The sequence below is a fragment of the Syngnathoides biaculeatus genome, chromosome 22, assembly GCF_019802595.1.
Source record: "Syngnathoides biaculeatus isolate LvHL_M chromosome 22, ASM1980259v1, whole genome shotgun sequence".
Taxonomy (NCBI): Eukaryota; Metazoa; Chordata; class Actinopteri; order Syngnathiformes; family Syngnathidae; genus Syngnathoides; species Syngnathoides biaculeatus.
This window is the reverse complement of record NC_084661.1, coordinates 7,950,571-7,971,565: the sequence shown is the minus strand read 5'-3', so window position 1 is coordinate 7,971,565 and position 20,995 is coordinate 7,950,571. Positions and strand designations below refer to the sequence as shown.

Genomic DNA, 20,995 nt, shown 5'->3' with positions numbered 1-20,995 from the left:
TTTGTCTTGGAGTGTAAATGCCATACGCACCCCACTATCTATGCTCTGTGGCATTTTGAAGAAGAAGCGATGAGCACAATCATGACAACCCCCAGCATCCCTTTTCTCTTCCTTTCGCTGACACAAACTTATCAGCATAGCAGATTCAGCATCAGAATACATCTGCATTTTTTTAAATGGATCCTACTGGTAACCTTCAGGAATGTTACACGTGGCAAGGATGTTGCTCTCTCACTCCAGAGTCGATGCTGGTGCACAGCGACTGTGGCTGTGCAGCCCCCCTGCAGAACAGAAGGCACGTGTTCCTCAATTTGACGCCATCTACACTTACACCAAGGAAGGATGCTAAGACACAATGAAAACGTATACATCCATCCATTTTTTTTGCCGCTTATCCTCACCAGGGTCATGGGAGTGCTGGAGCCTATCCTAACATCGGGGAGGAGGCGGGGTACAACATGAATTGGATCCCAGCCAATCGCAGGGCACATCGAGACAGTCACACTCACAATCATACCTTGGGGCAATTTAGAGTCTCCAACTAATGCAGGTTATTGGATGAGGGAGGAAACCCACGCGGGCACGGGAAGAACATGCAAACTCCATACAGGCAGGGCTGGGATTTGAACCCCAGTTCTCAGAACTACGAGGCCAACACTCTAACCAGATGGGCCACCGGGCCGAACACATGGGGAAGAAGAAGAAGAAAAAAAACACTACAATATTCATGGAGGATATTAAATAAGAGTTAATATATCTATACTAATATACAAAGAGTATATGTGAAATGAAGGAGACTATGAGTACAGTCTTTGTCCTCGCGAGTAAGTCAATTAGTCATTATTATTAATGCATCCGAGCAGTTGTACTCGTGGGCTGAATTCTTACTTACTTAAAACAAAGTAAGTATTAGTTAGTACATTGATGTATCACACACACCATAGTTGCTTTACTTGCGCACAAAAATGTCCCGTAACAGGGGAAGGCAGACGTGGAAAAAGCATCAGCACTCGCAAAATATTTATGGACTATTGAACCCTAGTTGTTTTACTAATGTGCTGAATTATCTTATAAGTGAAGACAAAGGGGGCACTAATGTATGGTGGATGCACTAGTATGATACCGAATAAATGCATCTTGCCACAGGCACACACAAAAGCCAATGACAGTAGAGCAAATAGAGTACAAATAACCGATTTTATCAGTGCAAAGATAAGAACTGTTAAAACTGTCGGAGATGTACTTAATAAATACAATTACATGAGGACAATATAGAAACACCTTGCGTATTGTCTCTCATTGCATTGTGGAGCTGTGCCTAATGAAATGTCCGGTGAGTGTGTAACATAGGTTTCAGCCGGAGGATACAAATCATACGTAACACATAAGAGAATATTTGCGTTTGTATCATAACAAAGAGAGGTAACGATTGTGCAGGGGCTTTTTTTTCGTTTCTAAGAAGCTGTAAATGGTTGGGTGTCCTGACTGTGCTCACCGTGTCCGAGTGCAGGTCTTGCTGCTGGCACAGCCGATACAGGAACGAAGTTTGTTCTTTTAGGAGCGTTTGCCTCGTCGTCAGGAAGACGGTGCCGCCGACGTTGAGCCGAACCCACTTGCCATTATTTCCACCGCCCGAATTGATGACCGAGCCGTTACCGACGCTATGCGACGTCTTCCCGCCGCCGGGTTCGGTCGAGCTGGCCGGAGGACAGGTCGCCGTCTCCCCGCCTTCGTTATCTTTGTTATTGTTGTTATTATTATTGTTGTTGTGGTGGTGGTGGCAGCCGTGGAGCGCGGGTTCCCAATCGCCGTCCGCCGTGGTTGCCATTTGGAAAAGGGCGCTTCTTCTTCTCCTTCTTCTCCTCACCGAGCGAGCGGGGACGAGCGAATTTGTGTCTCCGCGTTTTCTATCGGTTACCAACCCACAGCAGTCCTGGGCGTGGCCTGAAACCACACCGGTGGATGCTGGTTTATGTAGTTTTCTTTTGCCTTTTGCTAACGCAACTTTTGCGGGTACTGTATTCTGTGGGTGGCATCACGTGCTAATGTCATCAGAGAAGGCCTTCCCCCGTACTCTACTATTAAACCCGTGTCAGTAGGTATTGCTTTTTAAACAGTGCAGCAGTATAAATAGTGTGAGTACGTGGCTATGCTTCAGTGTACGGTGCATACTCAAAAGCTCGTTAGTGTCTTGCTCAACTGGGTGTTCACTTTACTATCTTGCTCAACTTCAGCAGGAAGTGAAAATAAAACAGAGATGAATTGATGATACTGTACTGTGCAACCAAAGACCAAAACAGATTCACTTCATAAGGGGATCAGTGTATTACTTTTTTTCTGGGTCATGCAAAAGGAAACAAAACAGTCAACTGTCTTATGAAAACTCCTTAAACATAAATTAAGTACTTTGTACATAGATGCCTGCCTGCATAGTCCTCTTTTCTCTGCATACTTTTTACTATTTTCAAATCTGCAATAATTTCCATATTTTGTCACAGTACAAAGTTGTTTTCGTTTTTCTTTAATATTGTCTCATCCACAGGTATTGGATTTGACAATGTTGACAATCCCATATCATCCATCCATCCATCCGTCCATCCATCATCTTTGCCGCTTATCCTCAGGAGGGCTCACGGGGAGTCTGGAGCCTATCCCAGCTGTCAACAGGCAGGAGGCGGGGTACTCCCTGAATTGGTTGCCAGCCAATCGCAGGGCACATGGAGACAAACTGAGGGGCAATTTAGAGTGTCCAATTAATGTTGGATGTTTTTGGGATGTGGGAGGAAACCGGAGTGCCCAGAGGAAACGGCACGGGGAGAACATGCAAACTGGGGGTCTGGGATTGAACCCGGAACCTCAGAACTGTGAGGCCAACGCTTTACCAGCTGATCCACCATGCCGCCTCCCGTATCATCCATTTATCCATTTTCTGTGCTAATTATTCTCATTGGGTTTGCAATCTGCAAGCTATTCCATTTGCCATATGTTGATATTTTCACCTGCTGGTAAACATTATGATTACATGCAAAATCCTCCGTTTTGTACCTGTAAATATTCTCACATTTGCAACTTACTGTAAATGTTCCTAGAATTCTGCATTTGACTGGCTGTGTACCAATACCATCCACAATGGCAATAAACTAAAAATTTCAATATCGAAAGCTTACACATTAATGATCAGGATAGCAATGATGGAGAAGTATTCTGACCACATAATGGTTATATTGTGTGCTACTCGAATGAAAAATAATTTAAAAAGCAGAATATATTTTCTCCGGATCAGTTGAAAGGGTATGAGAATAACATATTATAAAGATGTTTTACTCTCAGGCATTTACAAGTCAGTCATTGCATAAAACATTTTTGTGGGAAGAAAACGGTCACATTCCCCGATGTCTACCTCACCAAACTAGCTGTACGCTTAGCAGGTAGAAGTCACAGACACAAAAGCAAACAAAAGTAACATTCCCTTGGAATCCAAGGTTATGACTTTCAGTTACGTAATGTGAAATACATGAATTATTTAACCACAATTGTTTGAGAAACCATAAATGCAAAATTTGGCCTAATGGCATCAGGGTATCATGTACCATCAGCGCTACATGTCACACAAGTGCTTTCAGTGAGAGTTAAACATTAACATTTGCGGGTGATGCTGGAGGAAAAGGTCAGCACTCCCTCCCCCTCTGGGGAATAACACTTTGCATTGTGTCCAAGGACCTGTCCAACCCAATCTGCAAACACCCTCTGTCATGTTTCCTGTTGAATGCCAATTAACAAATGTTACCACAGAAAACAGACAAAATATTACATTACTCCATTGTGTTGTATTTCTAACCAAATATTACAGAGGTGAGAAGAGGTATGATTAGGGCCTCTGGAGAGCATGTTTCATGGTGACAAAGGAAAAGTTGTACATGTGAGGAAGACCCTCGTGGGCGGTGAGGTTGAAGGAGTTCCACGAGAATGGTTGCAGACCCCCCTGTGTTGTGGGGCCGTTGACTGCCTCTGCGACCAACTGGAGAGCCATCTGGTAGTCAGTCACCTGCATCGTGAGACACGATTGGGGGTGGAGTAACAGAAAATAATGATTTCACTCCACTCCCCAAATCTCCAAAACGTTAACATTTTGAGTGAAGTAGCACAATGGATGTTCACAAAAACACATTGATCCACCTTAGTGTCATAACATCCATCAGGGCGTGGCCTCCTTGGTCGCAGGTCGTTACGGCAACAAACGGTTTTGCACGGATGGCCCTTGGCATAAGGATCTCTTTTGTAGTCTGAAACACATCCAACATAAGACATCTCTTGCAGTCACACAATTAGTTCCAGTTTCAAAACATTTGTTCACATTTACCCCCCCGAGGAAATAGTGGCGATATAAATCTATTGTAATCTCTATTTACTGTACACTCAATTTTATCATGCAGCTCCAATTTGTCCATTAGTGTAAATCTGAATAGTTGTCTGTTGTTGTTCAGTAAATGACAGGTGACCAAAAAAGTCACGAAAAATCCAAAGACAAGTACAAGTACAACAACCACAAGTGAGGTTGTGAAATATGTTAAAGTCTTATGAATTGTTTAGCTTAGAGGCATATTTCTTCCTGAAAACGCTCATTGATTTACAAATTCCTTGATCATTCTTTGTGTCTTGAAAAAGAAAGGCTCATTTTCATCAAATATTGAATGGTGACACCCACTGTTGTATCTCATGATGCGCTTGAGGGACCTGAGGTCAAACACTTTGGCCTGGTCCCTGCGGAGGATTTTGGCTCTGGGACAAAGGTCGTAGGAAAAATCTTCTCCGTATCTCCTCCACATCACATCGTACCCGCTCAGCTTGTAGATGTCAACATGAAACGGAATGTTGTAGGATGGCCAGTACCCTTAAGAGTGACGCACATTAGGGATAAATATACAGATAAATCGGTCCCTGTGCTTATTTTTTATGCTTCAATTATTCTGATGATTACTGAAAATGCAGGCACCCAGAAAGAAAAAGATTAGCTATTTCATCTGTGGCTGCATAAAACGACAGCATTTCGCCCTACAAGAACCCTTCTTGGACCTTGAGAAAGGTCTACAATCGCAAAATGTAATGCTCTGCGGAATTAAAGTCGCAGGTCAACCACAGCAGGTGGATGCAAACTGCAGTTGCTCCAACCCATTGTGCTGTGTTCAAAAAGAGAAAAGTAATCCGCAAAGTATTCATAGCACTGACAATAAAGCAGTAAGTTGGAAGAACTCATTTTTTTCTCTTAAGTAAACAAGTGTCAGAATTGCGTGATAAACGTGGGTAAAGATTCGTGATTAGATTTAATGATTAAACTATGTATAATTATATAATTATTCATCTCAGCCTGCTGAACCAATTGACCCCTCCGTAGAAATTACGTCATCCGCGTTGCTGACCAATCAGAGGCTAGAGATCTGCATAAACCACGCTCCTTTTTGCACCCGCAGTTTTCTCAGACAACGTTGTATGGTCCATGGTTGTATGGTTTTATCGCGTATTTGGGTTCTTTAACAATAGATATGGTTAAGAGGTGTAGTCACGGACTTTATAATAGTGACGGCAGGTATCCTGAAAGGCTAGTTGGTGGAGGTCAATTCGTACCCTTTCCAAAACCGAGACCCAGTACGAAAAATGTCTTTGATGGATCAAACTTTGTGGAAGACCGCATCATCAACTGAATCCATCTAAAATCAACCGGAACAGAAGACAGAGTACAAAAAATGTCTTTGATGGATAAAATTTTGAGGAAGACCGCATGATAAACTGAATCCATCAACCGGAACAGATATGTTTGCACGAAGGTAAACCCTAAATTTGATTTTCAATACATGTCTCATATAAATGAATTAGCAGTTCTTCGCTTGCATAATATAGCTATGTGTGAATGATTGTCACACTTGATCTGTGTTGAGCGATATTTTGCGATGATCTGACTGCACAAACGTGTCCCTTTGTTCGCGGCTAATTAGCTAAGCTAAACTGGACTAGCAGTCCTAAAAGCCTTCGACGTGCACCGAGACACCAAGACTGAAGGAAGGATGTTTGAGGACACTAAAGTAGTGATTGTCGTTCTCGGTTGGGACTTACGTAGGTTCGGCACTAATTCAAGAATAATTATTGAGGGGAGCGCGTGACGTTACACAAAGAAAACGAGAGAAACAACTCGTAAATCAAGCCTCGCCTTCTTTTCCTTCATACGGCGGTTCACAAACCGATACATATACAGATTCTGCACACAAGTGTGATATCTAACACGAAAATAGGAAACTGTCAATGACGAATTCGTCTTTGGGTTATAATATATTAAATTATGTGGCTTCTCAGTCTTCCTCTGACTCTGGAAAGATCTCGCGCTAATATCAATGGTTTCTCCGTCGATATGCATGTACATACCATTGAAATACCCCTCGCTGAAATACTGGAAGCCCCGCTGTCTGCTTTTCAACGATATTTCACTGTTAGCTAAGAATGCGAGTGAGAAATCAGCCGGTAAATCGGACAGTTTCGCTCTATTCTTTTCTTGCTGCGCCACCCTTTTTGCTAATTGTTTGTCTGACGTAGGCGCACGTGCCGTGACGTCACTTCAGGAAGCGTGGTTAAGTGCCCTGTACGGAGGGGTCAATTGTGCTGGCTCATAAGTGTCAACCAAGAAAGTTTAAAACCATGCATTGTGGCTGAATTTGCCATAGTTTAAAAAATTTTATTCTTTTATATTGATATCGTTGGGGAGTATTTGAATTGGCATATTTTTGTCTATTTGAAATTCATGTTCTACCCAAAAAATGAATGAAATAGGAGTTACTCACCAGTTGAGTAATTTTCTTCCTAATTAAGTAATTATTTCAAGGACTAATTTCTTCTTTTACTTGAGTCATATTATTCTAAAGTAACAGAACTATTTCTTGAGTACAGTTTTGGGCTACTCTACACAACTCTGACCACCAGCCTGGTAATTATTATAATGTTGAAGATGAGTGGATGTTCCTCTGTTACCTCCACGTAATGCCTGGGTCTGGTCAGTGTGGATCACTTTGCCAGGAATCTGCTCCACAACGGTCAAAGCTCCAGTCCTGATACTATGTCCAGGTGAAAACCTCCCCAGATCCACCACCATGTACTGGCTGTTATACGTACCTGTAATTTGGGACGAAATGTCAGTTAGCTTCTATTATAAAATTTTTATTGAGCAATATTAAGGCTCAGCACAACCAGAACTTTCGTTCGGACCTGAGTTGTATTTCGAGAAGATACGCGCCCACTCCTCGCCACTGTGTGCCAAGCTGTTGGCCAGGCGCACTCTCTGCCAAGCCAACAGACTGTGAGGGCTGAGCTGCAAAAACAAGGAGGCGTTGAAGACACTGATCGAGGTTTGAGTCATCAGCAGGCCGCTCCCGAGCAGGTAGAAGTCATCCAGTGATGTAAGGAAGCCTGTGGGATGAGGACGAAGTTGTGATCATGTGGAGGCAGAGATTACAGGCAATGTGCAGTACTTTTGAAATAAGCATTGCAGTCTTTCTTCACAGTGTTATGTGACGCTAATCCCATGAAACTCAGTGTGGTAGTTTTATGAGTACCCTAAAAAGGGTTACAGGAGAGAAAGGTCAGAATAAAGGTGCAGAGGCATTAGTTTTTGTCCTACTTTTGTACAATTTTTCATTTTTTCTTAATTTCCCATAATGCGTATGTTCAGTGCCTTGTGAAAGTATTCGGCCCCCTTGAACTCTTCAACCTGCAACCATGCTTCATGTCATGTCCGGTGCAGCAGCGGTAGTTGGGACGTAAGGTTGGTCGGAGAACAGGCGAAGGTCGGTACACACGGGTTGCCGATCAGGGATACCGGAGCACTCGAACGGGACATGAAGCTCAACGAACTGGCCCGGCCAGTTGTCATCGGGGTCATATAAATCCACAGCATAATAAGGCTGCATGAGGCGCAGGTGTGCACCTCCCAATCAGCACCCCTGCGCGGGCACCCGCACAGCTCGTGCTGGAGCGGCAGGATCATGACACTTCAAACATAATGATTTAAAATTTTCATTTTTTTTTCAAGAATCAACAACAAGTGGGACACAATCGTGAAGTGGAATGAAATTTATTGGGTATTTTATACTTTTTTTAACAAATAAAAAATTAAAAGTAGGGCGTGCAATATTATCCGCCCCCTTTACTTTCAGTGCACCAAACTCACTCCAGACGTTCAGTGAGGATCTCTGAATGATGCAATGTTGACTGATGATGATAAATAGAATCGACCCGAGTGTAATCAGGTCTCCGTATAAATGCACCTGCTCTGTGATAGTCTCTGGGTTCTGTTTAAAGTGCAGAGAACATCCTGAAGACCAAAGAACACACCAGGCAGGTCCGAGATACTGTTGTGGAGCAGTTTAAAGCCGGATTTGGATACAAAAAGATTTCCCAAGCTTTAAACATCTCAAGGAGCACTGTGGAAGGAATCATATTGAAATGGAAGGAGTATCAGACCACTGAAAATCTACCAAGACCCAGGCGTCCCTCTAAACTTTCATCTCAAACAAGGAGAAGACAAATCAGAGATGCAGCCAGCAGGCCCATGATAACTCTGGATGAACTGCAGAGATCTACAGCTGAGGTGGGAGAGTCTGTCCGTAGGACAACAATCAGTCATACACTGCACAAATCTGGCCTTTATGGAAGAGTGGTAACAGGAAAGCCATTTCTCAAAGATATCCATAAAAAGTCTCGTTTAAAGTTTGCCACAAACCACACCAAACATGTGGAAGAAGGTGCTCTGGTCAGATGAAACCAAAATCGAACTTTTTGGCCACAATGCAAAACGATGTTTGGTGTAAAAGCAACACAGCTCATCACCCTGAACACACCATCCCCACTGTCACACATGGTGGTGGCAGCCTCAAGGTTTGGGCCTGCTTTTCTTCAGCAGGGACAGGGAAGATGGTTAAAATTGCGGGGAAGATTAATGGAGCCAAATAGCGGACCATTCTGGAAGAAAACCTGCTAGAGTCTGCAAAAGACCTGAGACTGGGACACAGATTTATCTTCTAACAAGAAAATGATCCAAACCATAAAGCCAAATCTCCAATGGAATGGTTCACAAATAAACGTTTCCAAGTGTTAGAATGGTCAAGTCAAAGTCCAGACCTGAATCCAATCGAGAATCTGTGGGCAGAGCTGAAGACTGCTGTTCACAAACCCTCTCCATCCAACCTCACTGAGCTCGAGCTGTTTTGCGAGGAAGAATGGGCAAGAATTTCAGTCTCTCCATTTTTTTTGTTCAAGTTTAAAATAGCCAATAAATTTCGTTCCTCTTCACGACTGTCTCACTTTTTGTTGAATCTTGACAAAAATGTTTGATTTTCTATCTTTATGTTTGAAGTCTGAAATGTGACGAAAGGTTGAAAAGTTCAACGGGGCCGCATATTTTCACAAGGCACTGTATGTATGTCACTGTTCCAGATTATCGCACTACTAGTATCTTTAAACTGCTTACATTTCTTGAAGACTCTGCACCGTTTGCACAATTATCATTGGACAAGCATTACCACATTACTGTAACCTTCGATTGCCGGGTGACTATCCACAGTATGTTTTTAATGCTTTTATTTCTCAAAAGTACTTTTTGTAACAAAAGGAAAGTTGAAAGAAAAGTCTAATTTTTATATGCTGATCCTGGCCTGCCATGCATTTTAAACAGTTCACGCTGTCATAAAGAAAGAGAGAAATCTCTTCATTGTAACACAGTGAAGTCACATCCTCCCCGCTCTAAAAATAGCCCAAGTTGTATTTGAATAGCAACAGAGCCTGTAAGAGGATTTTTCCTGACCCGGGTTCTGACGAATCTTTGCTGATGAAATGACTTAGCCTGCTCTGATCTGACTGCAAGAGAAAACGCGAGACATTATGCCTGAGATTGGATGTAGACGTGCACACACTGCATGGGATGTTTAATCATCCCTGCCGGAGCAGGGGAATTATTTAAGAGGGGGAGGCTCGTAATGGACTTGGGTAGACTCTTAGGAGGTTGCTGTATATATTCTCTCAAAAAGAAGTGCTTTATTGAACTGCAAGAGAGTATTTATAGGCCATTTTTGTAGGTGTAAAGTTGAGATCACGAAACGTACATGTATGTATTTTTCAATATGGAGAGTGTTTACCAGGATAGCTGCTGAACGACATTCTTCCAGTGGCTGCGTGTGACACCCTGAGGTCCCAGTGTTTATAGATGCGCATGGTGGCCCCGTAATTGTACCAGCTGGAGTGACCCAGCAGCAGGTTCTCAAAGCCAGATGTCACCTGCGACAGAAAGACCGGAAGGTGGACTGATGTGTTTTTGCATTGTTGTCCAATTTGTTTTTCAGAAAAGAATGATTTACAGTGTGCAACTGGGAATCATATTCCTCATAACTTAACATATCCTGCATTGGATCACAGGAATCCTCACCCTTATTTGCACCGATTCTTTGTTGTCTGAATCAAATGTGGATTAAGGAGAGAATGAATATCCCCTTTTCAACAGGCCCTTTTAACATTGTCAAGAGGAGGAAACCGCATGCAAAAGGTGCAACAAAGAAAAGAAAGGAAAATCTACGTTGAGAATTCATCAGTGTTCACTCACAGCTTGGACCGAGCCAGCCCGGCCTGACCTTTATGAGTGCCGTGCAGTGGCCCATTCCCGGCATCTTGAAAGCAGTGGGGCCGGCAGAGCTGGGGCGAGGTGTCAGCGCAGGGACAAGGTCCAGGAGGTCACCGACGCTATTCAGAAACTGAATAGCAAATGTCGACAGAGGCTGGGAAGGGAGGAGAGCGGGATGAGAATGATGACACGGTGATAATCATCCTTATAATACACACACAATACACACAGCTACGTGTTTTCCTTTAGCCCACTGTCCAGCTCCGGCAATGATACCGTCTAGTTGGGCCAGAATCAGTCCCAAATGTTTCCATAGGGAGTCACTGTTCTTCCTCAGCATCACTTGCTCTCTTGCCCATTGGTCCTGTTTGCTGTGAGTCAGAGAACACTGTACAGTACACGTTTCAAATACACACCCACGGTTTAGATCAAGCAAAAGATTGATGTCCCTTCCCCCTTGAAATATGTTAATAATTAATCTTAAAAATAGTAATGATCACATCTGGATGTCTGCTACAAAAAGTTCCCACACAGAACATTAGGTGAGGGACAATGAGTGTACTGTATTCCGGAATTTAACAAATTCTTATAATTGATGTTAAGCTTTCCTAAATAGAAAAGTTTTTAAAATGTTCCTGCTTAATATTATGTCTATCTTGTTTACACAAAAGATTAGATTTTTTTTTTCTGCAAGAGTCCCATACCTTACCTAATTGTAGACTGATACCTAAAGTATAAAACTGGATTTTTGGCATACTGTTACACCCCGGACTATTACATATTTAAGTATGAGGGCAACCACAACTATGATGTGGCCCACAATGACAACAAGTTTGACTCCCCAGCTCGTGTTTTAGTGTGTTAGTATTGTATCGTAATTTAGGATATTCAAATATACAGTACAACTAAAATTTTTGATGTGGTTTATTTCAAATACTGGAAAAAAAAGACTCAAGGTTATGGACACCATTTTGCTTCCCGGAAAATGTAACTATATTATGTCAATATGCGATGTAAATGTGAATTGATGTCAACACTGTACCTTAAAAATCTTTTCAAGGGATCCAAAACCTTCTCATCCTTTATTAGCTGGGAATACATATTGTAGTAATGATTAAAAATCCATCTGCAATTACAAGGAATAATAACCAAAATAGCTTCAAATGTAAAAAAAAACCCAAAAAACAGTATACATTTGCATCATTTATATTGTTAATATGTACGTTCGTCATTGTGTGATTTTACACGTGAACCAATTACACACAGATATTTAAATTTACAATTGGAATGTTAACATCATTATATTCCTTGCCTGTTCTTATTAAGTTAAAGTAGACGTGTGCTTTTCAATGCTTTATTCAGTGCATTTCTAAAGTCTCCCACATTTTGTTGGAAGGATAAACCATAAAAAGTAATTCCCATCTTCTCACCCAGCAGTTAGGTAGCCTTCAAGGTAACCCGTCAGAAAGAATGTAGTCTCATCCTCTTGTTGGACTCCTCCATAACCGGCGCAGATCTCCAAGATGCCCCATCCTGTGAGGTGCAGCGTATCGTTGAAGTAACCATAAGCACCGCCCTGTGTCTCCTTCACCCCCTCCTTCAGGATCACCCTTTTCTGGGCAGCATCCCAGTACACAGTGGCCTCACAGAGGTCTGTGATTAGAAGAGGATGGTTCAGGGTCACTGGGTTGAGGTTAAATAACACATTATGGACCACATGTATGCTCTTGTTGCAATGGTAATCTTGCCTGAACTGGCTCGTTCTGAGAGTACATAAGCTGCTTCATTTTTTTTCTTTTACTGACAACCATGTACAGTCTATCACATATGCAACCAGTGCTGTTTAAAGTATGATATTTAACAGACAATGTCGTTCTATAAACTAGATTTCAACAGCAGTAGCTCCTTGTCGTCTAACACCACAAATACCAATACTCACCCCAAGTGTGCACTGAGGTAGTCAAAGCATTCAACAGGATGCACAGTTTGATGCCCTGCAGCTCCATTTGTTAAAATTATTTCCTGCAGCTGTCACGCATTTGCCAAAATACGATCTTCAACTGTAATTTCCGATGATAATAGCGCCGAAAATGTACAGGCGGCGGGGGAATATCGCGAAAACCCCGGAGACAACAAAACACAAACACCCCAGATGGGACTCGAACCCACAATCCCTGGCTTAGGAGGCCAGTGCCTTATCCATTAGGCCACTGGGGCATTAGTTTAATTGATTTTTTTGGACTTTTTTTATACTATTTACAGCCTTTTGTGGATGATTTGAAATTTTACCAAACAAAAAGACTGGATACCGATAAAACTGAATTGGACAAACATGATCAAAATTAAACCATTTTATGAAGCGGGAGGGAATCCCATCACCATGATGATACAGTCATTGTCGAACGTTCCATTTTTCTCGTCTTCACAGGGCCTTCCCTCTGTACATAGCAACCCAAAACGTCATAAAAAAACATTCAAAGAGTGATGCATGCATTTGCAAATTTCATGCAGTTCTAATAATTTTGTATGAGTACCCTTCAGCGTTCAGTTATTAGATAACTTTACCCCCTTTTAGAATGGAACATTCGCACTTGCGCAGTACAACCCATGCGTTGTTTCCACAGAAGTCGGCCACTGCGTTAGTTTTGGAGGTAAACGTTCTACTTTTATCAGCTTAATAGCACCTGCAAACACTAAGCCGTCTGAAATTGTCGACACTAACAATTAAAAGGCAGGGATTGACAATCAAGATCGTGACTGTTAGCTACCTCGCATTAGCTAGCTGGATAGCGTCCTCCTGCTAGCCAAAAACACGATGGGGTTGAGACAATTTCTGCAATACCACGAACAATGTTTACATTGTTTTCCGTATCTTTTAGGACCTCAAAATGTCCCTGAAGCTCCCGCGATTTGTGAAATCGTTCAGTCCTTCCTTCAGTCCGAAGAAGATCCCTCGGCGCAAATCAGCATCGTTATCGAGCCTTCACACAGTAAGTAGTAGGTTATTGCTCCCAAACGAATAATAATTCCAATAAAGTCCAGTCACCCGATTCGAAAAACTATGGTCCTCTCTTTTAGTTGGACCGGTCGACTCGGGAAATAGAGTTGGGCATTGACTGTGGACCTCCTTCGATGAACATTGGAGGACATTCGTTGAAATTTGAAGATGGGCAGTGGATAACAGGTGAATGTGAGGCACCCCCCCCCCAAAAAAAAAAAAAAATATGCCAGTGCAGAGAATGTCTCGTTCGTCAGCGTTGTTTTTGGAATGCAATCATCTTTTGACATCCATATTGGTGAAATTTGTCCTCTGCATTTAATTCTGGGTTTTCCACATGACAGGCCTACGAGGCATTTGTGGCCATCCTTATATTTTACCGTGCTACGGTATGAAATAAAAATAACATTTAACATGACCTAAAGACTCTCTTTTTCAAAACACCCAAATTTCACAAATAATGAAAATTCTGTTTCAGAAGTTAAAATGGATTCCTCCAGTTTATACTTATGTCAAGATCTGATTTGTAACTGCTTAAAATAGTAGTTTAGTTGATACTGCTTCTAAATTTGAAAATATATTCAGTGCAGGGGCGGATCTATTCGAGTGGCATACAGGGCTTTGAACCAACACCAAATCCTACAACTTGTTACCTTATCACCTTTCTTCAAAATCCACCTTGTATAGTAGATATAAAAGTTTACAAACTCATTGCTCAAAGGCCAGGTTTAACTTTGTAGCTTCTGCAATTCGCAACCTTGACCTCTGTATATCACTCAGTGCCATCACAGTATCTATTTTCTTTTGTATATGATCAGAATCGGGTGGAAATGTAGCCGTCCGAGAAGTAGAGCGGCTTAAGAAGAAAAATATGCAGCTGGAGGAGGAGAACAATGTCCTAAAATTGAAAATAGAAATTCTGATTGACATGGTGAGAAAAAGAAGCCTGTGTCACAAAATGTTCTGCTTCATCTTCATGCATTTTATTCTCCTTAATTTCTTCTCATCCTCTGTCTCGAATTTTTTGTTTGTAGCTGACTGAGTCAACAGTCGAGTACCACCTGATGGAGAAGGAAGTGGAGGAGATAAAGTCTCAACATTGAAGGAATGACAAACATGAAATAATGCCTTCCTCATAGGAAGTTTTTAAGTGGAATGTTTGCTTAGTTTATAGCAATATATGTATACACTAAGTTTATCTGGTATATTTAGTTCAAATAGCCTTATTTTTTTTACCTACAATATAACAGTCACTGTGATTTGACTACGTGCCCACGGGCCATCACACTCGCAAATCTGCACAGTCGAGCACGGAAAATCACGCGCGTGAAATTTGTTACGAGTAGAAATACATAGATATTGAAAGACGTTGCTTATTTTGTGTAGTCTTGACCCATGTTCCCTCTAAACTGTGCCACTGATCCAGCGCACTGAACCACAGCCTGACATCTTTTTTTTGTTTTTAAACACCGACACACACGACAGCTGCTGCTCAGCCGATTTCTACTTCCTTGTTTACCTGACACCGCCTCCCTCCGCTCTTAAAGGGGTACACACATAATTAAAAACAAAACACACACCCGTAACTTTATATTTGCTGGCATGACTGACCACACCTGTACATTATTCAAATGTGACTGATATAATCAAAGTTCGTGTTTGACAAATGATTTTTCTATTGCTTTCACATTAAAGTGAAATCTGTAACATAGGAGTCGGTGTAGTTTTATTGGATGACGTTTTTAGTCCATGGTGGAGCAAAGAGCAATTAAACAAATTTTGATGTAATATTTTAAGAAGCAAATTATTCCCAGAACAAATATTGTGTAATTGTTACGAATTAAATTTATTTGTACAGATTCAATTGTCAGGGTAATGCGTTTTTCTTTGTTAAAAAAAAAGAAGCTATATCAGCATTCTGTTCACACTTTTGGAGTGCTCCATTTACAACAGTTTTGTTTAAAAAAAACGGAAAATTTCATCTGATATACTGTATGTTAAGGTATTCTGATATATCCATGAGACTTGTACTTGTAAAAACCATTCATTTTAGCAATCCATTTTATAATACAATACTAGAAGAAATGAAATTGTGTACTCTATTTTACGAGGTGTCACTGAACACACCTCACGCAGCCGAGCTACAGGCACATGGCCAAAACACTCATATGTACAAACAATGAAATTGACACAAAGATGGATAAATGTAACGTGCAACGTAGTATCACAGTAAAATGATGATGAAAGTGAGCATTTTCCAACATTTATGGAAACATGGCTTAATTTATTTCATTATTTCACTATTTACCCATTTATGATTAAATCAAATGAACATGTATTTCATTAGTTCAACATTTATTGAATCAATGGTTTTCATTTTATTTTTGACCGTGGCGGTGAACGCTTACAATTTGTCATCGACTGCGCATGCGCAGATTGCAGCGAGCGCACCGCATTTATTTTCGCTTACAGTTTCAGCTGACAGCCAAATCGTAAAGTTCGACTTGCCTGGCCTTTTTTTTTCCCTCCAAATTACATTTTAACGACGTGTTGTATAAAATTTTAAGCTTCAATCAACGCGATCGCGTGACATTGTTGCTGACGTTGACGTTCGTCATGCCGCGAGGCGGTAAGTGTCACCGCTGCGGCAGTTTAACTAAGCTAATAGAAGCTAGCAAATGTGGCCAGACGCTTGTGTAGCTTTTAGCATGCTAACCCACTAGTACAGCCGGCTCTTTCCGGCTACCCAGAAAACCGAAACAATATTTACACGAATGGCTTGAGTTGTGCTTTGTATTAGTGGAGCTACATCCTTGGTTTTGAGTGTGCGTAAAAGTTCCCAGTAATAATTTTGTATTGCCTTTGCGTCCATTAATGTGACCATATGTGTACCGCGGATTTCCCTCCATTGACAGCGTCACTTATTGAACTAATAATAATAATACTAATAACATCTACTGTTTGGTTGGAGCTGCCGTCGTTTTGCGCAGTTAGCGTTGTTGTTTTAGTCTGAATGTTACTGTATTTGTTTGTGGAGTTTATTGCTACAGATCTTCTATTCGGTTTTACAAGAGCTTGTGTGGCGAATTCTGTGGCTTGTGGGTGTGCCGAAAGCTAATGATAATTATTTGTTTTAACATATAGCGAGTTATAAAATGTGTGTATTCATTATTGTACCTGAGGTGCACGTATTAACTTGCACAGGGAAAAAGGGCCACAAGGGCAGAGGGAAGCAATTCAGCAATCCCGAGGAGATTGACCGACAGATGAAAGCCCAGAGAGAGCTGGTGAGTTAAGAAATTTGCATTTTATTGTGTTTTTATAACACCAGTGTCCTCAGTCTCATTTGCTGCTGTTTCCTCTCTCCAAAAGGAAGCAAATGCTGGCGTGGAGAAAGAGAGCGGTTCCGAGTCTGAAGAGGAGAGTAGCAGTGAGGAAGAGTCCGAGGTCAACATCAACTCCTGTTATTTTAGATGACTGCCAGCTTTCATCTCGTTTGTCACTCACATTTGTTTTCCCATGCAGTCTAGGAAGAGGAGTGGCGTGGAGGGACTTATAGTAATTGAGAATCCCAACCGCATGTCTCAGAAAAGCAAGAAAGTGACCGAAGTAGATGTTGAGGCCCCTCGAGAGCTGTCTCGCAGAGAGAGGTGGGTCCTATAAGCAATGAATGTCTGTTAGGTCAATGGTATAAGCTATTAACAAGCCACAAGTTATTTTTTTTTTTTAAATCACCATAATGATTTTCGAGTATGGTAGCAGCATTTCACTGATTGGATCACTATGCATACAAATTTACAGCACATTCTGTGGGGACATATTCATGCTTATTTAGGAAGCAAATTGCAGAATGAAGGCGGTGGAGTAATGTGCATGTCGGTGTATATGGAACAGGAATACTCAGTTTGAAATGTTATCACAGTTTATTGGTAAACCATAAACTATTGCACACCTAACTGGGACACATCAGATGTCATAATATTCATGTGGGATTAACTTGCTGCGGGCAGTGAAAAACCTCAAGATCATGGACGCACCTCTTAAAAGATAATTCCCTATACGTTCCACAAGGTGACGGCAAAGCACTACTTTTATATTCGATAGGACCTCAGCACCATCTTGTGGCATTGTGTGTGTGTGTGGTGTGTGTGTGTGTGGGTGTGTGTGTGTGTGTGTGTGTGGGGGTGGGTGGGTGGTTGGAGCGAGAGCTTGTGTGCCATATTGCCGGTCAAACAGAGCTGCTCGACATTGTGGGGGACATTGAACCGGAGGAGAATATTTACAATACCCGAGAGCTGTTGGTTGTCACAACAGACGAGACAGATATTCAAAGAGATCATTCTATAGCATACCAGATGAAAAAGACTAGAAAAGCTCGATGGATTTCAGCAATTAAACGTGATGGTTGGTGCCCAACCAAATACACACTACTATGTAGCGTAGTGTAGCTTCATTTCAGGTAGGAATTATTCTTAATCTCAAATTACGAAGTATTTATAATGCCATATTGACTCATTTGAGAACAATACGTATTTTTAAAAAAAAAAAAAACACTGTTGCAGAAAGGTTTAGTGGTGTGTGTGTGTGGCTGCAATACGCTTTTGTGTACAGAGGAGTCGACTCCACGCCCACCCCTCCCCCAATCATAGTTAATGAATGGATTCTGTGTGAAACCAGGCATCATTTATTTAAATACTGGTATTTGTATTGAATACCAGCTGAAAAGATCGATGGGTTTTTAACATGTAGCCGAGTACGCTTCCGCGTTCATGAGCCGTCTCCCTTTTGAGAACAGATCCAGCAACGAAGTATTTGTTTGTGTCCAGACTTTTATACTCTTTCGCACTTTTTGGTGTAAATCTCGACGACTTACTCACTACATCCATCTGTATATCCAGTTGTCCAAGACAAGCGGAAGCGAATTAACAGTCCAAAACATCGACTTCGGCATTAAATATGGGTCCTCTGTGGCATATGCTTCTCATTATTCTACATACCTTCATTTATTATCATCTTCTAAATGTTTAACAATATCTGATAAAACTCTGAGCCTCGTGCTGTAAGACATATTTTCGTTTTGTCTCAATGGACTTAGCATGCGTTGTTTGACCGGCAATTTGGGGAATCACTTGATTTCGATGATGTAGGTGCACGAGCTCTATACTGAGCTATATTCCTACGGCAGCCTTGTAACACACCATAGTCTGTCACTAACTTACACTATCCCTGTGGTTACGTCATAATTACAGTAAACATTTGCAAAACACTTATCGGAGAGACGGCTAAAGAAAAAAAAAAATCAAATGCGCGACAGTCAGTATGACGATAAGTGAGGGCGACATCTTGTGCCATGCAATATCATCATTTGTAACTTGTCGATAAGTTCGTCAACAGAGAACCCCCACTGTAAAAAAAAATTCCATCCGTTGCTAGTAAACATTTGCCAATGATTTTTGACATTGTGACATCCGCCAGGGAGGAGATTGAGAAGCAGAAATCCAAGGAACGCTATATGAAGCTTCATCTTGAGGGGAAGACCGAGCAGGCGAGAGCTGACCTGGCTCGGCTCGCTATTATCAAGAAACAGAGGGAGGAAGCTGCCAAGAAGAGAGATGAACTCAGGAAAGGTGAGGAGAACTGACGGTACATGGCCTTTGGGCAGGAAATAACTTGACACGAAAATGCAAAATGCCTTATTAGATGTTTATACCGATCCCCCTGTTTGAAACGTCCACTCTCGTTTGATTGTCAAAGATGCAGAGGAGACCAAAGCAAAGCGCTAGTCACCTTCCCACCAACTTCAACATGCACGGCGTTCTCAGAGGGACAGAGAGAAGCGAGGGAACACATTTGAGTAGCGTCAGAACATGGCTGCCCCACTCCAAGCTCCCTCGAAGTCCAACAGAGGGGCCGTGTGCTCCCCACAGCCGAAAACAAAACGGGTGAAATCATCAAGAAACGAAGAGCAATGCAACATTTGGGATCCCTCCACCGGTTTTCTAACCCTCACTCTTCATTCTTTTTACATTCTCTTCTTAAATCTTAACGCTGCTAATTATTTCCATGCCTTCTGCCACTCACGTTTTTACAAGTTGTGGTTGGGACTCAAAACAGCAGGGAGCCAACATGAGGAGGTGCTTTAACTTTTCCTTCAACCCGACTGGTCTTTGTCGGAATGCAGCAATAGTAGGATGCAAATTCAGAATAACGTTTTCATTTCCTCAACACATGACCAGTTTGTGAAGTGGACGTTTTTTTTTGTAATGCCTCAAAGCAGAAGGACTATTACTTTAACTACCTTTTGATAAGCCTTGCTTATTTGTACATTTTTTTTTTTTTAAATCGATAAACTGTAAATGTCTTTGGAAGCCTTGCATCAAAGTGGCCTTATTACAGTTTGGGTGGGATCCTCTGATTTTTCTTTTTTTTTTTTTACAGTTTACAAAAGACCACCTCACATACTTTTACCTGTCATTTGTTTTTGTTTGTTTTATTTTTCCATGGTTTCAGTTCCAAATTTTATTCTCAACCAGATGGCTTTCCTCACTCGTGTTTTCTCAGTTGGCACGCAAAATATCCACTCCGTTGTTTCCACAACACTAATTGTTTTGAAGATGTTCAAGTTCAGTCTCGTTCCAGCATGTTTAAGGCTACCGTAATCACAATCACACGCTTGTATGAAAGCACCAAACGACCAACAGCATTCAGGGAAAACAAAAACAAGCTGCAATGTGGAAACAAGTTCCTCAACTTTTTGCTCTCATGTTTGAAGTCATTTAATAAAGAAATTGATACATAAAGAATTTGTTTCGTATCAATGCCTATTGTGTTGGTTTAGTCCCTTGCCTTATTTCATTTGTTTTATATACATGTAATACTTTGGAACTTGCAGACCCTGCCACACTAAAAGTATTACAAGAATGAATTCCAGCATTTGTAATATATTTATAGTGCCTTTCCTGGAACTCACCTTAACCCATTCATGGGCAGAGTGGCAATTTTTTGCCTTGAGATAAAAGTGTCTGAGCAGGCCGCAGTCGAGGAAATAAGACTTCTTTTTCGTTTATGGTTAAGTTATATGATAACTTGAGTCAGCCATGTTGGGTGAGGAAGGAAAGGGAAATAACTCCATGCTAACTTTGACTGATGAGTTATCCTCTCCTGATACCAAATTATGGCTTCAGATTAAAACACTTGAATATTTTGATATACTGAAGAATAAAATGCGTGAAAATCATGTCCCAAAAATGGGACACTGCCCACGAATGGGTTAAGAGGCATAACAATACTGTAGCAATATATATATTTTTCCAAGTCACTATAAATAGAATGATGATGCACAAAAT

General features: G+C 41.4%; 4 protein-coding genes and 1 non-coding gene across 14 annotated transcripts in view; 2 read left to right on the top strand and 3 right to left on the bottom strand.

Annotated features, from left to right (window-relative positions):
• The window catches only part of kctd17 (potassium channel tetramerization domain containing 17), a 36,862-nt gene extending 34,930 nt beyond the window's left edge, over positions 1 to 1,932 (bottom strand). For all 7 annotated transcript variants that reach the window (XM_061809676.1, XM_061809678.1, XM_061809677.1 and 4 more), the window contains exon 1: positions 1,496 to 1,932. In XM_061809676.1, the coding sequence (XP_061665660.1) occupies positions 1,496 to 1,828 (333 nt within the window). In that variant the 5' untranslated portion in view covers positions 1,829 to 1,932. The remainder of the gene's footprint in view (positions 1 to 1,495) is intronic.
• Positions 1,933 to 3,855: 1,923 nt separating this feature from the next.
• On the bottom strand, positions 3,856 to 13,530 carry plbd1b (phospholipase B domain containing 1b). 2 transcript variants are annotated; one of them, XM_061809674.1, is made up of 11 exons: positions 13,420 to 13,530; positions 12,082 to 12,304; positions 11,694 to 11,777; positions 10,881 to 11,022; positions 10,662 to 10,805; positions 10,173 to 10,311; positions 7,249 to 7,449; positions 7,015 to 7,155; positions 4,706 to 4,891; positions 4,177 to 4,283; positions 3,856 to 4,045 (listed from the first exon to the last, which is right to left on the bottom strand). In XM_061809674.1, exons 1-11 carry the CDS (start codon positions 13,424 to 13,426, stop codon positions 3,869 to 3,871), a joined length of 1,551 nt encoding a protein of 516 aa, XP_061665658.1. In that variant the 5' UTR covers positions 13,427 to 13,530; the 3' UTR covers positions 3,856 to 3,868. The 2 variants fall into 2 exon arrangements, with proteins under 2 accessions (XP_061665658.1, XP_061665657.1); XM_061809673.1 differs by lacking the exon at positions 13,420 to 13,530 and adding an exon at positions 12,591 to 12,657.
• On the bottom strand, positions 12,796 to 12,868 carry trnar-ccu (transfer RNA arginine (anticodon CCU)). The gene has a single exon. It is a non-coding gene; the product is annotated as a tRNA-Arg (tRNA).
• On the top strand, positions 13,153 to 15,513 carry cby1 (chibby 1, beta catenin antagonist). Its single transcript, XM_061809683.1, has 5 exons — positions 13,153 to 13,302; positions 13,531 to 13,641; positions 13,730 to 13,835; positions 14,468 to 14,580; positions 14,684 to 15,513. The coding sequence occupies exons 1-5, from the start codon at positions 13,228 to 13,230 to the stop codon at positions 14,750 to 14,752; spliced, it is 474 nt and encodes a 157-aa protein (XP_061665667.1). The 5' UTR covers positions 13,153 to 13,227; the 3' UTR covers positions 14,753 to 15,513.
• Positions 15,514 to 16,065: 552 nt separating this feature from the next.
• Positions 16,066 to 20,096, top strand: pdap1a (pdgfa associated protein 1a). 3 transcript variants are annotated; one of them, XM_061811063.1, is made up of 6 exons: positions 16,066 to 16,278; positions 16,854 to 16,936; positions 17,022 to 17,096; positions 17,175 to 17,299; positions 19,125 to 19,276; positions 19,410 to 20,096. In XM_061811063.1, exons 1-6 carry the CDS (start codon positions 16,266 to 16,268, stop codon positions 19,430 to 19,432), a joined length of 471 nt encoding a protein of 156 aa, XP_061667047.1. In that variant the 5' UTR covers positions 16,066 to 16,265; the 3' UTR covers positions 19,433 to 20,096. The 3 variants fall into 3 exon arrangements, with proteins under 3 accessions (XP_061667047.1, XP_061667046.1, XP_061667048.1); XM_061811062.1 differs by having other exon boundaries at positions 16,070 to 16,278; positions 19,404 to 20,096; XM_061811064.1 differs by lacking the exon at positions 16,066 to 16,278 and adding an exon at positions 16,323 to 16,474 and having other exon boundaries at positions 19,404 to 20,096.
• Positions 20,097 to 20,995: the final 899 nt, after the last annotated feature.